General features: G+C 44.8%; 1 protein-coding gene across 2 annotated transcripts in view; it reads left to right on the top strand.

Moving 5' to 3' along the window:
• PRKCB (protein kinase C beta) overlaps positions 1-13125 on the top strand; it is a 304110-nt gene that overhangs the window by 263013 nt on the left and 27972 nt on the right. For both annotated transcript variants that reach the window (XM_046668250.1, XM_046668249.1), the window contains exons 12-15: positions 1135-1197; positions 6281-6419; positions 10430-10510; positions 10799-10906. In XM_046668250.1, the coding sequence (XP_046524206.1) occupies positions 1135-1197; positions 6281-6419; positions 10430-10510; positions 10799-10906 (391 nt within the window). The remainder of the gene's footprint in view (positions 1-1134; positions 1198-6280; positions 6420-10429; positions 10511-10798; positions 10907-13125) is intronic.

Consider the following 13125-nt stretch of genomic DNA (forward strand, 5'->3'; position numbering starts at 1 on the left):
CTGTGCTCTGTGGGGTGGGGAGACTGTTTCCAGGTTCTTGGAAATGTGTTTCCCCTCCTGAGTCCATTCTGTCCCCTTCAGTCCACAAGGCAGCCAGTCTCTTCTTTCCAGCATGCGAATCTCATCATATTTCTCCCCTGCTGTTGGTGAACAGGAACATGGCAAATCACAGGATTAGCCACAATAACGTCTCCCAGAGAGTTTGCTGAGATCTTATTGTCCCTCTAGAAGGCTCTCAGGGGCTCATATCTAGGACCCCATCCTGTCATTGCAGAGGTTTACTGGCTCCTGTTCAAATCAGCCTTGCCTCTTCTCCTCCCACCTGCCAAGATTGTGAGCACTATATTCTGATAGGGTTTGCGTTCTTGTGCTTCCAAATCACGCCATTCATATATCTTGGCGCAATTCTAATGGGATTATAAGGTTGGGTCTCTTCTTTTATTTCTAACATCTAATTGACTACAGGCCTTAATCCCATTATTACACAAGATGTATTGTCAGGACACTTAACATAGCTCCCAAAGCCCTGCCTAAGCCTGTGGTATAACTGAGCTTTCTGGCTCTCCCAAAACCTCTTTCCTTCTGGGCCTTCATTAAGAGCTTACACATCAGACAGGTGCTGTTTCCAATCCTGGCTGGGCCATTCATTAGCTGTATAACTTGGCCAAATTATTTCATGTTGCCAAGCCTCAGTTTTCTCATTTAAGGAACAGGGAGGTAATAGTAAGACCTACCTTATAGGATTGTTATTAGGATTTAATCAGCTAATAACCTAAAATGGTACCAGGTAGATAGTAAGCCTTCAACAGATGGTAGCTGTTATTATTAAGATATTTTAACTTGCTATAGTCTGAAACTGTCCTCCATCCAGTCCATCACACCCCATGGCCTCCCCCACTAAGCGACTACTGAACCTCTGCCCACCCCCAATTTGTCCTTAAGGCAGTCTCATGGCTCTCTAAACCCTGTTAATCCGTCCACACTCTCATACTTCATTTTATGAGATATGTGACTGACCATCCATGGTGGGACATTAATGCCCTACGCCTAGTTCAATACTATATTGAATTCTGAGAGTTGCCAAGCCTATGGTGTCCTTGAATTTCTCCATTGCGTTTTTTTTTTTAATTTCAGATTTTACGCTGCAGAAATTGCCATCGGTCTGTTCTTCTTACAGAGCAAGGGCATCATTTACCGGTAAGTGAACACTGCTGTGCTTTCCATCTCCTCATCTCCCTCAGCTCCTCCCTTCCCTGGCTCTTCTTTTAACTGCTTTTAAAATTAGAATCCATGCTGGGGGAGGAATCCTCCAGTACTAACTTGAGCATGTGTTCTGCCAGGCAGCATCGCCCACTGCCCTGGCAGAGTTTGGGCAGCTCTATATGGTGATAGAAGATCTCGATGGACTCTGCCACCACTGATGGTTCAGAGATTCAAATGTGAGAGCAATTGCTCTAAGAGAAGGAGGTGCACCACTGGGGGCCCAGCACCTCTTTCTCTTGCCTGCGGACCCCACATTTGGGGAGTAAGCAGAGAATCTTGGCTGGCAGAATGTGATGGATCATGTTATTATGAAACAAATTTTTTTTTTTTTTTTTGCTGTGTAACTACAACTTGGAAATGGATCTCTGAGTAGCTTGCCCTAAAAGACAGGATTAAGTTCAGGACTTGCCATTTGCTCGTTTTTGGAGGAGGAAGTGTATGATCATAGCTGTGTGAGTCATCCCATTTTATATTTCATGCAAGGCAGACTGTTGAGCCTGAGGCTGCTATTTGTCAGTGAGTCTGGGGTGTATAATTCTCCTTACACCACATAGATGCAGATGGCATAGACAGTGCAGACTTGGGCTGGTTTGTTATGCAGGAGGGGCTGGCAGGGGCATGGGGTTTCCAAAGGGCACGTGGCACAGGCGAGAGTCTGTTAAAAGATCATGAAGTGCCATAAAGTCCATTTCATTCATTCATTTGACAAGCATTTATCAAAAGCCTACTATGTGCTAGGCACTCTTCTCAGTGGTGGAGATAGAGCAGTGAAGAAGATATACAAAACCCCTGCCTTTGTAGAACTTATATTCTAGTGGTGGGGGTCAGATATGTAAATCATAAAGATATAGTCTGTCAAGTAGATGAGTGCTGTGGAGAAAAATCAAGCAGAGGAGGGGCTGGTGGGTGCTGGGTGGTGGTGGGTTCCCTGTCATTCTGTAGAGAGCATGGGATTAGGGTCTAGAGAGTTAGGGGGACCTCAGAGTCCTGGGCCTCTTGCTGCAACTGAAAGGTATGGGGCTAAAAGGCGTAAGGAGTTAGCCCTGGTGGTCTCAAGGCAGATAGGAAGGTGAGCCTATGGGTTCTGGTGGGATGGAGGGCTGGAAGGTGGGAGCCTTGCAGGAAGCCTGCTGAGTCCTGGGGCTCTTTTCACTCTTTGAAGTGGCAATGAGTCCAGTGGGGCAAGGACAATCCTACCCTGAATGCATAGAGTCCCCACTCTCTCTGTTTACTCCTGGTAATGGAAGGATAAAGGTCAGGAAGAGGAGTGTTCACCTGGCACTGGCGCGTGGGTGATCTCAGTGAAGAAATAGAAACAGAGAGAAGGAGAATTCAAACTGTAAATGGTGTGGTCTTGTGCCTGTGCTTGCCCTCAATGAACACGGCTCACCATGTGAGTGTGAGATGGGCTGGTGAAGCCTCTAATTCCCTCAGTTCCCCCTTCCACTGTCATAGTGGGAGCATCTTGGACCGAATGTAATTCTGGTGTTGAAAGATACACATTATCTTCTGTATGACATGACCCCTAAACTCAAGCCAATGACTTCCATTGGTGCTTAACCAAAGAAACAGGAATCATGGGTAATTGTTCACTCAACGTGATTTTCACCTTCTGTGCTGCCCCCAGAAGCTACCTCCTATAGAGGATGGGCCTCCCGTAGAATAGAACCAGCCACTCGACGATTGCTGAGAAGATTAAACATGAGACCGCAAGTTTATTGGAAGAAAATCCAGTCCCAGGGGAGCTTCCAGGAGAGGAAATAATTAGACTTCTTGTCAACTTGGTTGGGATTCAGAGCCAAGTTTCCAATCTAGTAAGAAAGTGGATTGGGATCTGGGATCCATGGATCCAGAACATTGACCATTCGAGTCGTAAAACCCAAAGATTAGCATTTCAGGTGCTAAGACCATATCTAACTCCCAAAGCTCTTTCTCCTAACTACACATTCTCCCCTTCTTCCTCCACTATTCGTATGTTTTTTAGGGGACATTTATCACTGTTTTAAGCCTCTGAGTATCTGAACCCCTTTCATTGTATATAGGAACAGAGTCCATCTCTTACTATACAGATTGGAAATACCAGATACTTTCACGGCCTCCCTGCAGCAAGGGCAGACCCACTGCCCAGGCTCTGACACTTGTCACACTCACTCAAGATGTTGAATCAGCAGTTAGTGACCAAGAAAGCAGAAACTGCAGCATTGAGAGTGGCCACGGGAATCAGGTACATATAGTTTTCAGAGGCATGAGGGGAAGCAGTTAGCAGCAACACCCAGAGTCCAGCAGTAGGGCTTCCTGAAACAAAGGGTGATGTTTGTGCCCAATGGTGGTATCAGTGACATCTTCACTGGTCCAGCTCTGTGTTGCCATTAGGTATTATTTCTAACTGGGAGCCTCCAAATCTAGTTCTCTAGCCTCCTTAGAGATTCTGTGAGCTCCCCAATACCCTTTTAAAAATTCCTTTTTAGGTCAAAATAGTTATAGTATGTTTTTGTTGCTCGCACTCAAGACCTTTAGTTGAGGCAGAGTTTTCGAAATTGATAATCAAATGAAAACTATAAAAAAAATTACATGACAGGAGATGTATGGTTTCATAATTTTGTTGAGATTGTCTTCATGGTGGTAAAGTCTCTGAAAATGTCATAAATCCCTCCCTCCTTCATTTAGAGCTTAGTTAATTGGTCAGTTCTTAAGTAAAAGGGGTGAAGAGTTACATTAGAACTGCCCTCTCTGAGGACCGCGGCTGGAGATGTTGGGTTGGGGGAGGACCAAAGATACTTCTAAATTTAGTGTCTGATTTATTGATTGCCATCTCTGACATGTGTGTTGATTTTGCTCTTCATGGATTTCTGAAAATGAAAACAATTGCTCCAGCCCCTTTTTGAAGCAGAAACGAGGATTTATTACATTGAACAGAAGAATGCAGTGGACTATCAAGACACTACTGAGTGACAGTGAATATGACTGGGGTGTCCTCCAGCCCCAAGACCTGCTGGCTCTTGACACCATGACAGATCAAGATTTTATCACTCCCCTAGTTGCCCCAGCTGCCTGTTTTGAGACATGTGGTCAAGCTGAAAGGAATGTCTTGAGTCTCTGTTAATCAAATCACACGTAGACCTGATACGTTTGGGTAAAGTAAGTTGGACTTTGCTGCAAAGTCCAGTTTTTCAAAGTTCCAAGCTGGCATTCAGAGACCACCCATGACTTGTAGGTAATCATGAAGGCTCCATATGGGTAGTACCACGGACAGCACCAAAGAGACTGGAATGTTGCTGTTGGCAAACGGTGGATGCAACTGGGCCTCCCCTTGGATGAAGAGACCTCACAGACACAGATAGGAGATGCCAGGGTATATTTTCAAGTTGTATTCTTTTAGTTGAAAATGATGACAGCAACTCAATTCAAACTAACTTAAGTTAAAAGAGGCATTTTTTGGCTGACAAACAAGAAGTCCAGGGGGCAGATCTGACTTTAGGTCTGGATGGAGCAAGGGGCTCAAATTATAAGTATTCACTTTATCACCCTTTCTCTAGGCTCTGCTTTATCTATTAGCTTTCTTGTCTCCATCTGGTACCCCTGGCACTTCTAGACTTACATTCTGCCACCTGAGCAATCCCAGTGTAAAAAGAGCTCATGTCTTTCCTGATGGTACCAGCAAAAGTGCCAAGACTGATGCTCACTAGCTTTGATTAGCTCATACTGAGTTACGTGTCCACTCCTAAACCAATCACTGTGACCACAGAGTGGGATATTTCCACTGTCCAGGACAGGCCCACGTGACCACTCCTGGAGCCAGGAGTTAGGCTCAACACCACCAACCTTACATGGCTTGAAAATCAGGGAAGGATGGTTCTTCAAAGGACTATTAGGACACCCTCACCCCAAGATGCTAGAATAGGCAGAAACCACAATGTCCACCACCTAGTGAAGACAATTTAAGGTCGAGATCTGAATTGACCAGTAGATCCCCTCACCTCTCAGGAAGTTGCCCTTCTATTAGAAATGAGGAAGTCTGGCCCATAGATCATCTCTATTCATTGGTGCTGAAATACCAAATGTTGACACTGGAGTGGGTAGTTAGGGAGGAGGAAAGTGTATTGATACTGGAGTGACCTGATATGCTGGGAATGTGCAAGGGTCCCCCAAAATATCAAGCTCTCCTCATCAACACAGATGAAATAAAAGAATGAGAGTGTACCACATGTCCTTTAGGTTAATGCTCAAATGTCACCCTTTGGAGAGGTCCTTCCTGACACCCTGTTTAAAGTGACCTTCCCTAGCTACTCTCTATCTCATCATCATCTTTGTTTTCTTCATACCATACATCAGAATGTATAATAATCTCGTGTACACATCTGAATACTTAACTATCTTTTTCGCTGTACTGGAATTTAATCTGAACAAGACCAGGGTACTTGTCTATCTTGTTCACAGTGTATAGCTAGCTTCAAGCACAGTGCCTGTCACATAGTAGGTGGGCAAGAAATATTTTCTGATTGAAAGAATCAATGGAAACTCCTGGATCATATCCTAGGAGCTAGCCTAGGAGAGCTTGGAGCACTTGGAATTAAGTAATGTTCTTTCAATCAGCTTTTTTCTCTGTGATCCTCAGAGATATTAACAAAATATTAATCTTGTGAAAAGTATATCTTCTTATGAAATATAAGGGGTCCTTAAGTTGCAAAAGTCAACTCTTGAAATGCTTCTGGATACAGGATACCTCCATGGACATTCTGCCCTTTATTTGGCTTTCTGTAGATCTCTTTCTTCCCAGAGCTGCTGTCTCATTGTGTCCTCGTGAGACTCTTGGCACAGTTGCTCTGTACAAAAGGAAAAACAACAGAGGTTTGCGGACCCTTCTTCATCTCCCTGCCAGTTTATAAACTGTTGGAGCGCACTCAACTTTGTGCCCCCACAACATTTAGCACAGTGTTTTACACAAAATGAGTGGTTGTTGGTTGACTTGAAACAAATAACATTTAATTAAATCCCTAAATTCTTATGTCCGCCGCAGTGACCTAAAACTTGATAACGTGATGCTAGATTCGGAGGGCCACATCAAGATCGCTGATTTTGGCATGTGTAAGGAAAACATCTGGGACGGAGTGACGACCAAGACATTCTGTGGCACTCCAGACTATATCGCCCCTGAGGTGAGAGCTGATGGGATCCCTAACGCATGTCTGCGTTGCTTCGATGTCGCCCTTGTGCTCCAAATGGCCGTGTCGTTGCTGGGGAGGGTCCGGGGCGGGGCGGGGGGGGGGTACCTGGCAAACAAGCTCAGGCTGGTCCTTCTCCTGTACTTGAAATGATTCCTTTGGGATCACACATGCAAATTAACTTAGCACACATCCAGAAGCTCAGGCCCAAAATATATCAAGGTTTGGGAGAAAATTTAAATAAAACTCAAAAGAGCCATCCACACATCAGTAGAATTCTTCATCAAGCTGCTGTGGCTCATGGCCATATGATGCTTCCTGATTAGGACATTGAAATGTTTGTTAAAAGCAGGGAAAGAAAGAGAGAGATTGACCCCTTGGGCTGATGTGTGACACAGGGTCTGTGGATAGTAGGTATGCAGTAGCTGTGCTGGACCCTGAGAGTCTTCCTGTGATTAAGCTGTAAATGGAACAGTGAGGATTTTATTCTAATGCCTCCCCCTCCCTTCCCAAAGGAAACGGTCAGTGGCAGAATGGATTTCCCCAACATGTCATGGTACAAAAATTTGTACCAGATGATATCTTTCCTTTTTCTCTGAGTCGGTGCTCAAAAAGGTGGCATTCTGCAATCTGTTACTAGATTTTTTAGGAAAAGAACTGAGGGCGTGGCACAGAGTCTTGGAAATGCACATTCTAGAATTCCTCTCTTCTTTCCTGTCAGTCACTTGGTATGTAATAATGGTGGTGGGAGGCCCAACTAAATAACTTGGCACAAAATTTAAAACCTGCATACTCCTTTACCAAAGCTGTTCCTCCTGCAGGAGCCTAGTGTGCAGGACACACATTCACACACAAGGGTGGAAGGTTATGTGTTCAAAGTTCTTTCTTCATTGCAGCACTGAGTTTTGTGGGTTTTTTTGGAGGAAGATTAGCCCTGAGATAACATCTGTACCCATCTTCCTCTATTTTATATGTGGGACGCCTACCCTAGCATGGCTTGATAAGCATAATATAGGTCCATACCTGGGATCCACACTGGCAAACCCCAGGCTGCTGAAGCAGAGTGCACCAAGTTAACCACTATGCCACCAGGCTGGTCCCGTGATTTTTTAATAATGAAAAATAGGAGACAACCTCAACAGTTATCAGTAAAGGAATGGTTAGCTAAAATATGCTATAGTCATATTACAAAATACTACACAGCCCTTACAAAGGTCAGAATGCATCTGTACGTATGAACTTAAGCAGTGTCCATCAATCACAGAACAGGCGATAGACTGGATTGTTTATAGTGTGGAATACTACTAGGCGTCAATTCGAAATAGTAAGTTAGATATATATGTAGATATGGAAGGATCTTCGAGACATATTCTTAAGAGAAAAAGTCACGGTACACAATAATAAATACAATGTGATACCATTTGTGGAAAATAATGACAATGCACAGAACACTGCTAAATGTTTCCTATGAGTATGTATATTTGCATGTAAAAGCATAGAAAATGTGGAAGATTACAGACTGAGTTTATAACGTTGGTTGCCTCTGAGGATAAGGGCATGGTAAAGGGAAATTTAGCTCATGCTGTAAATAAGTTTTTCACAAGGTAAATGTATTTGTGTATTACTCAAGTAATTAAAAAGTAATCCTTAAAAAAAATTAATTCTTTTTTTTTTAGGGCCCAAGGGAGTTTTCCCTATGTGGCATCACTGGGTTTGTTCTCATTGTGTTAATTAGTTAGGACATCAGACACAGTTCCTTGATCTCCACGCGTTCAGTCATCTCTGGTTCGCAACCCTTGCTGCACTTTATGGTCACCTGAGGAGCTTTTAAAGTGTAAGGTGCCTAGGTGTCTCCGCAGGTCAATCGAATCAGAATCTCTTCAGGGTGGGGCCCCTGTCTGTGGTTTCCAAAAGTTCCTGGGGGTTGTGATGCTAGCAAGCCAGAGAAGCCCCTAGGTGTGTTGCTGGTCAAGTGGCGTCTTCCTCAGCCCACTGACTGTAGGAATAAGCTGGGTCCGGCTTTCTTCCTGGCTTTGTCACTAACTGATCACGTCACCTCCAGCAACTTCTTTCACTTCCCCAGGCTCTGTTTTCCTTTGTGAAAGGATTAACTTGTCAGGTTGTCACGAGGATCAAATAAGACATGAAGTACTTTAAAAGTGTGAAAACACTTTCAGTGAGAAGCGTTCTCACAGAAAGCTTTCCCTTCAGTCTCCGGCAGTTAATTCTCCTCAGAGGGCGTGTCTGATTTTAGAGTGGAAGCCGAGGTGAGAGAGGGAGTTCCGTGAACAGACCTGCACATATAGCCAGGTTTGCTCCAACACATTTGTGGAGTAAAACGAGCAATCACTGAATTAGAGAACTTTCTAGTAATAGCTAAGATTTTGAGGGCATTGTGTGTGAGAGGCACATATTTCTCTTTCATTCTCACGAAACCCTATGACACAGGTATCATTATGAACCTTGTTTTGTAGATAAGGAAACTGACACTTAAAGAAGCTAAATCATTTCCCTCAAAGTCACACAACCAGGAAATAGCAGTCAGGTTTCAAAGCCAAGGCTGTTTGACCCTCAAACCTTGACCCTTAATTTTTGCTATATCACCTCTTAACCCCTTTGAACCGCTTAGTTTTACACCTGTACATACTGAAGTTGGATGGTCACACAACTATTCCAGACTTCGCCATGCTCTGACAATTTGGTAATAAGTGTCAAAAATCTGAAAACTAGGAGTCGGCCCCATGGCTGAGTGGTTAAGTTCTCACACTCCGCTTCGGTGGCCCAGGGTTTCACTGGTTTGGATCCTGGGCGTGGACGTGGCACCTCTCATCAGGCCACGCTGAGGCAGCATCCCACATGCCACAACTAGAAGGACACACAACTAAAAATATATAACAATGTACTGAGGGGATTTGGGGTTAAAAAACAGAAAAAAAATAAGATTGGCAACAGTTGTTAGCTCAGGTGCCAATCTTTAAAAAAAAAATCCCATTATTATAATAAAAAAAATCTGAAAACTATATACCATTTGATCCACCAATTCTACTTCTAGGAATTTCTCTTAAGGAAATAATTGGACAAATGTCCAAACACCTAATCCCAAAGAATATGAATTGTAGCATCAGAAGAAACCTAATCAATTGGGAATTGACAAAATAGATCTTGGTATATTCATTCAATAGAAGGCTATGCAGAGGTAAAAACTGATTATGTTAATGTACAAATATTAGCATAGAAATTTGAAGTGAATAAAATACTTCATTAAAACTCTACATATTAAAGTCTTTATGTGACACACACATACACACAGAGCTTAATATTGTATCAATAGAAAAGAATCTAGAAGGTAATAGGCCAAATATCAATCATAACTTTTTTCTCGATAAAGGATTATGGGTGACTTCAATTGTATTCTCTTAGCTTATCTATATTTTTAAAATAAATCATAAAATGGTAATACATGCTATTACATTTTTTAACTTAAAAAATTTTAATTGTGGTAAAAAAACTCAAAACATAAAATTTACATCCTATCCATTTCTAAGCGCACGGTTCAGTGGTGTTAAGTATATTCACGTTGTTATGTAAATATTATTACTTTTGTAATGAGAAACAAAGACAGTTTTTCTTCTTAAAAAGGCCGCACTCACTGTATGAAAATGAAAGCTAGCACACTGTGCTCAGTGCCTCGGAAAGACCATGTGGCGTCCCCAGATGTTCCCCTGCCTGCAGGTCCCTCTGTAAAGCCTGTCCATCTTCCGAAGGTAAAGAAATAGCGGGGTGGACGCCAGACGCCCTGTTCACTCTTGTAGACAGTGGCCTGCATCTGGGACTGTGACAGCCCATTTAACCTGTCACAATAGGCAGGTGGCAGGAAGAGGAAAGAACTCCCACCCCCCGCCCCCAGCGATGCTCCACTCTTATTGTAAAAGACGTGCGCCTTCAGACTCCAGTTGCGACAAAAACCTGCACGCCTCCCTGATGCAGTGCCTTCTGTTTTCCAGATAATTGCTTATCAGCCCTATGGGAAGTCCGTGGATTGGTGGGCATTCGGAGTCTTGCTGTATGAAATGTTGGCTGGGCAGGTAATCGAATTTGAAGTCATTTGTAAGGAAAGTCCTTCCCTCCCCTCATCTATACGGTTTCTTTAGAGCAAAGTGTCAACTTGATCCCAGCTCATAGATTTGAACTTCTGTAACTTCCACGGCCTTGGGGTTATCCTAATTTCGTGATCATTTTTCCTTGTCTTCTCGCTGGAAGCCCTGGAGTGTGGCCTCACTGGGGGCCCCAGGGAGGAGGGCCTGCTGCTGTGGGATGGTTGGGGAGGTTCAGGCAGGAATCTTTCTCCTCCCACCCTTGCTTCTGTCCCACAGGCTCCCTTTGAAGGGGAGGATGAGGATGAACTCTTCCAGTCCATCATGGAACACAACGTGGCTTATCCGAAGTCCATGTCCAAGGAGGCTGTGGCCATCTGCAAAGGGGTGAGTGAGCACCTTAAAGCTGGCAGCCCAGCCGCCACTTAGAGGGGTACAGCCTGCATCCTGGGCAAGGATGTCCCGCCCAGGGAGAACTCTGCCCCTCACCCACTTGCCAACCCAAGAGCTGTGGCAGGGAGCTGCTATCTCCTAGAGGAAAGGGAGCTTTTTTCTAATTTGCACAAAAGCACTGTAGAGGCCTGCCTGCAACAGCGTCTTGCTGCTGGCTGGGCTCCAGCTTCCAGCCCAGCACAGGGGAGTGCTTATTGAATGAATGAGGTAGGAAGCACAGAGACTCTGCCAAAGAGCTGGAGCCCATGGGAAGGTGCGCGAGAGGTCTGCGGCACGAATCCGTCAACCGCCCCCGCCCCCCCCCCCACCTTAAGCAAAAGTTAAGAGCATGTAACTTTTGTCCTAAGACAATATGAAGCCATATTGAGTTTAAGGGATTCTCTGGATAAGGCGACACAAATTCAGTGTCTCCCCACCCAACACACAAACGGCTGAATAGCACGCTCCTTTGTACACATGCAGTGTATGCAGATCGCACCCACGGAGAAAGCAGGACACAGGTTGAGGGTACAGATTGCTTGTTATGCGGCTTGTGTTAGGCCAGGCCGTGCTCGCGGTGACCTGGGTGAGTCCCTGGAGATCAGTGGTCCTCACCTTTGGTGCCGTCAGGATGACCTGAAGTCGGAATGCACATACTTCAGCCTCGCCCCAGAGATTAAGTCTGGGCATCTGCAATTTGAAAAAGTCTCCAAGTGGTTTGAAAGCCACTGCTTTTAAACGTATCCTCCAAATGTGGTAACTTTTCAACTCTGATGAAAGTGTGAAAGCATCGCTGTGAGACCCCCAGAGCGTGCGGCCCAGCGATGCTGCCTCTCTAAAGCATTCCCTCCCCCCAGTCAGTGGTGCAGGTGCGTTCCCAAGGTCGCGGCATGGCTCTGCTCTCCCAGTGGGTGCCGCCTGTGTGTCCGAATAAACCACACGCACAGGGGCTGCTGGTCCTAGATCCTCGGGGTCCTTGCAGGTTTCCTAATCCCCGACCCAGCCCCGTTCTTCCCGGTTCGTCAGATGCCATGTGAGCTGGTTTGGGAGAAGAAAAGCTGGAAGATTCAGGCGGTTGGTAATTGCTGGGCCAACCTCTCAGTCTAGAAGCCCCCCTCACATCGCCTGAATTCCCACTGTTAGTGAGTTGCCTGAGCTTTGTGTTTCAGCTGCAGAGGTTACGATGCAGATATCCCTGGGGAAACCACATGTGAATTAGTCTCAATGCATAACCTCCTAAAATGAATTGGTTGAAAATATTTTCTTTGAGATTATGAGGCAGGGAGAGGGAAAATGAGAAACAGAGAGTGGAGACCCAGGGGTTCCCTAGGAACTTAGGCAAGGCCCTTGGAAAAATGAGGGCACAGACTCAAGCCAGTGCAGACCCCTGTAGACATTTTAAGGAGAGGCGAGGGAGGAGGTCATATCCTGAGCTTTGAGTTTGTTTAATAATTACCAACATTTTAAGATCAGGGGATTTCCCAAAAGCATTCAACTTTCCAGTTTCTCTTGAAAAATGCAATCTCACCAAGGCCGGCCTGGTGGCACAGCAGTTAAGTTCGCATGTTCCACTTTGGTGGCCTGGGGTTCGCCAGTTCGGATGCCGGTTGTAGACATGGCACTGCTTGGCAATTAGAGGAAGATGGGCATGGATGTTAGTTCAGGGCCAGTCTTCCCCAGCAAAAAGAGGAGGATTGGGGGCAGATGTTAGCTCAGGGCTAATCTTCCTCAAACAAAAAAAAAAAAAGAAAGAAAGAAAAGAAAAATCCAGTCTTACCATGTGGTCTGTCATTCCTGCAAAGCATCACTCAGGCAGGTTAGAAGCAAATCACTTAGCCTGGTGCTCTGCTCCAAAACCCTTAGGCTATTGTTATTACTAATACTAATGTTGGCAGGACTGTGTTACACGCCAGGCTTCTCTTGCCATTTGAGTTTGCATCCCCTGCAACAGGAATTTTAAAAATGAGCAATTTTCCAGACCAAGAGACCCTTTGCACATCTCGGCCCTTCCCCTTTCTAGGTGTGTGGTCTTGAGCAAGTTTGCATCTCCAGGCTTCTGTTTCTTTATCTCTAAAAATGAAGTCATCATACTCATTGATCAGAGTTTTTGAGAGCATTAGATGAGGTAACATAAGAGAAATGTCCTTGTGTGGTGTTGACACACAGTAGGTGCT

This window comes from Equus quagga, chromosome 7 (assembly GCF_021613505.1).
Source record: "Equus quagga isolate Etosha38 chromosome 7, UCLA_HA_Equagga_1.0, whole genome shotgun sequence".
Classification (NCBI taxonomy): Eukaryota; Metazoa; Chordata; class Mammalia; order Perissodactyla; family Equidae; genus Equus; species Equus quagga.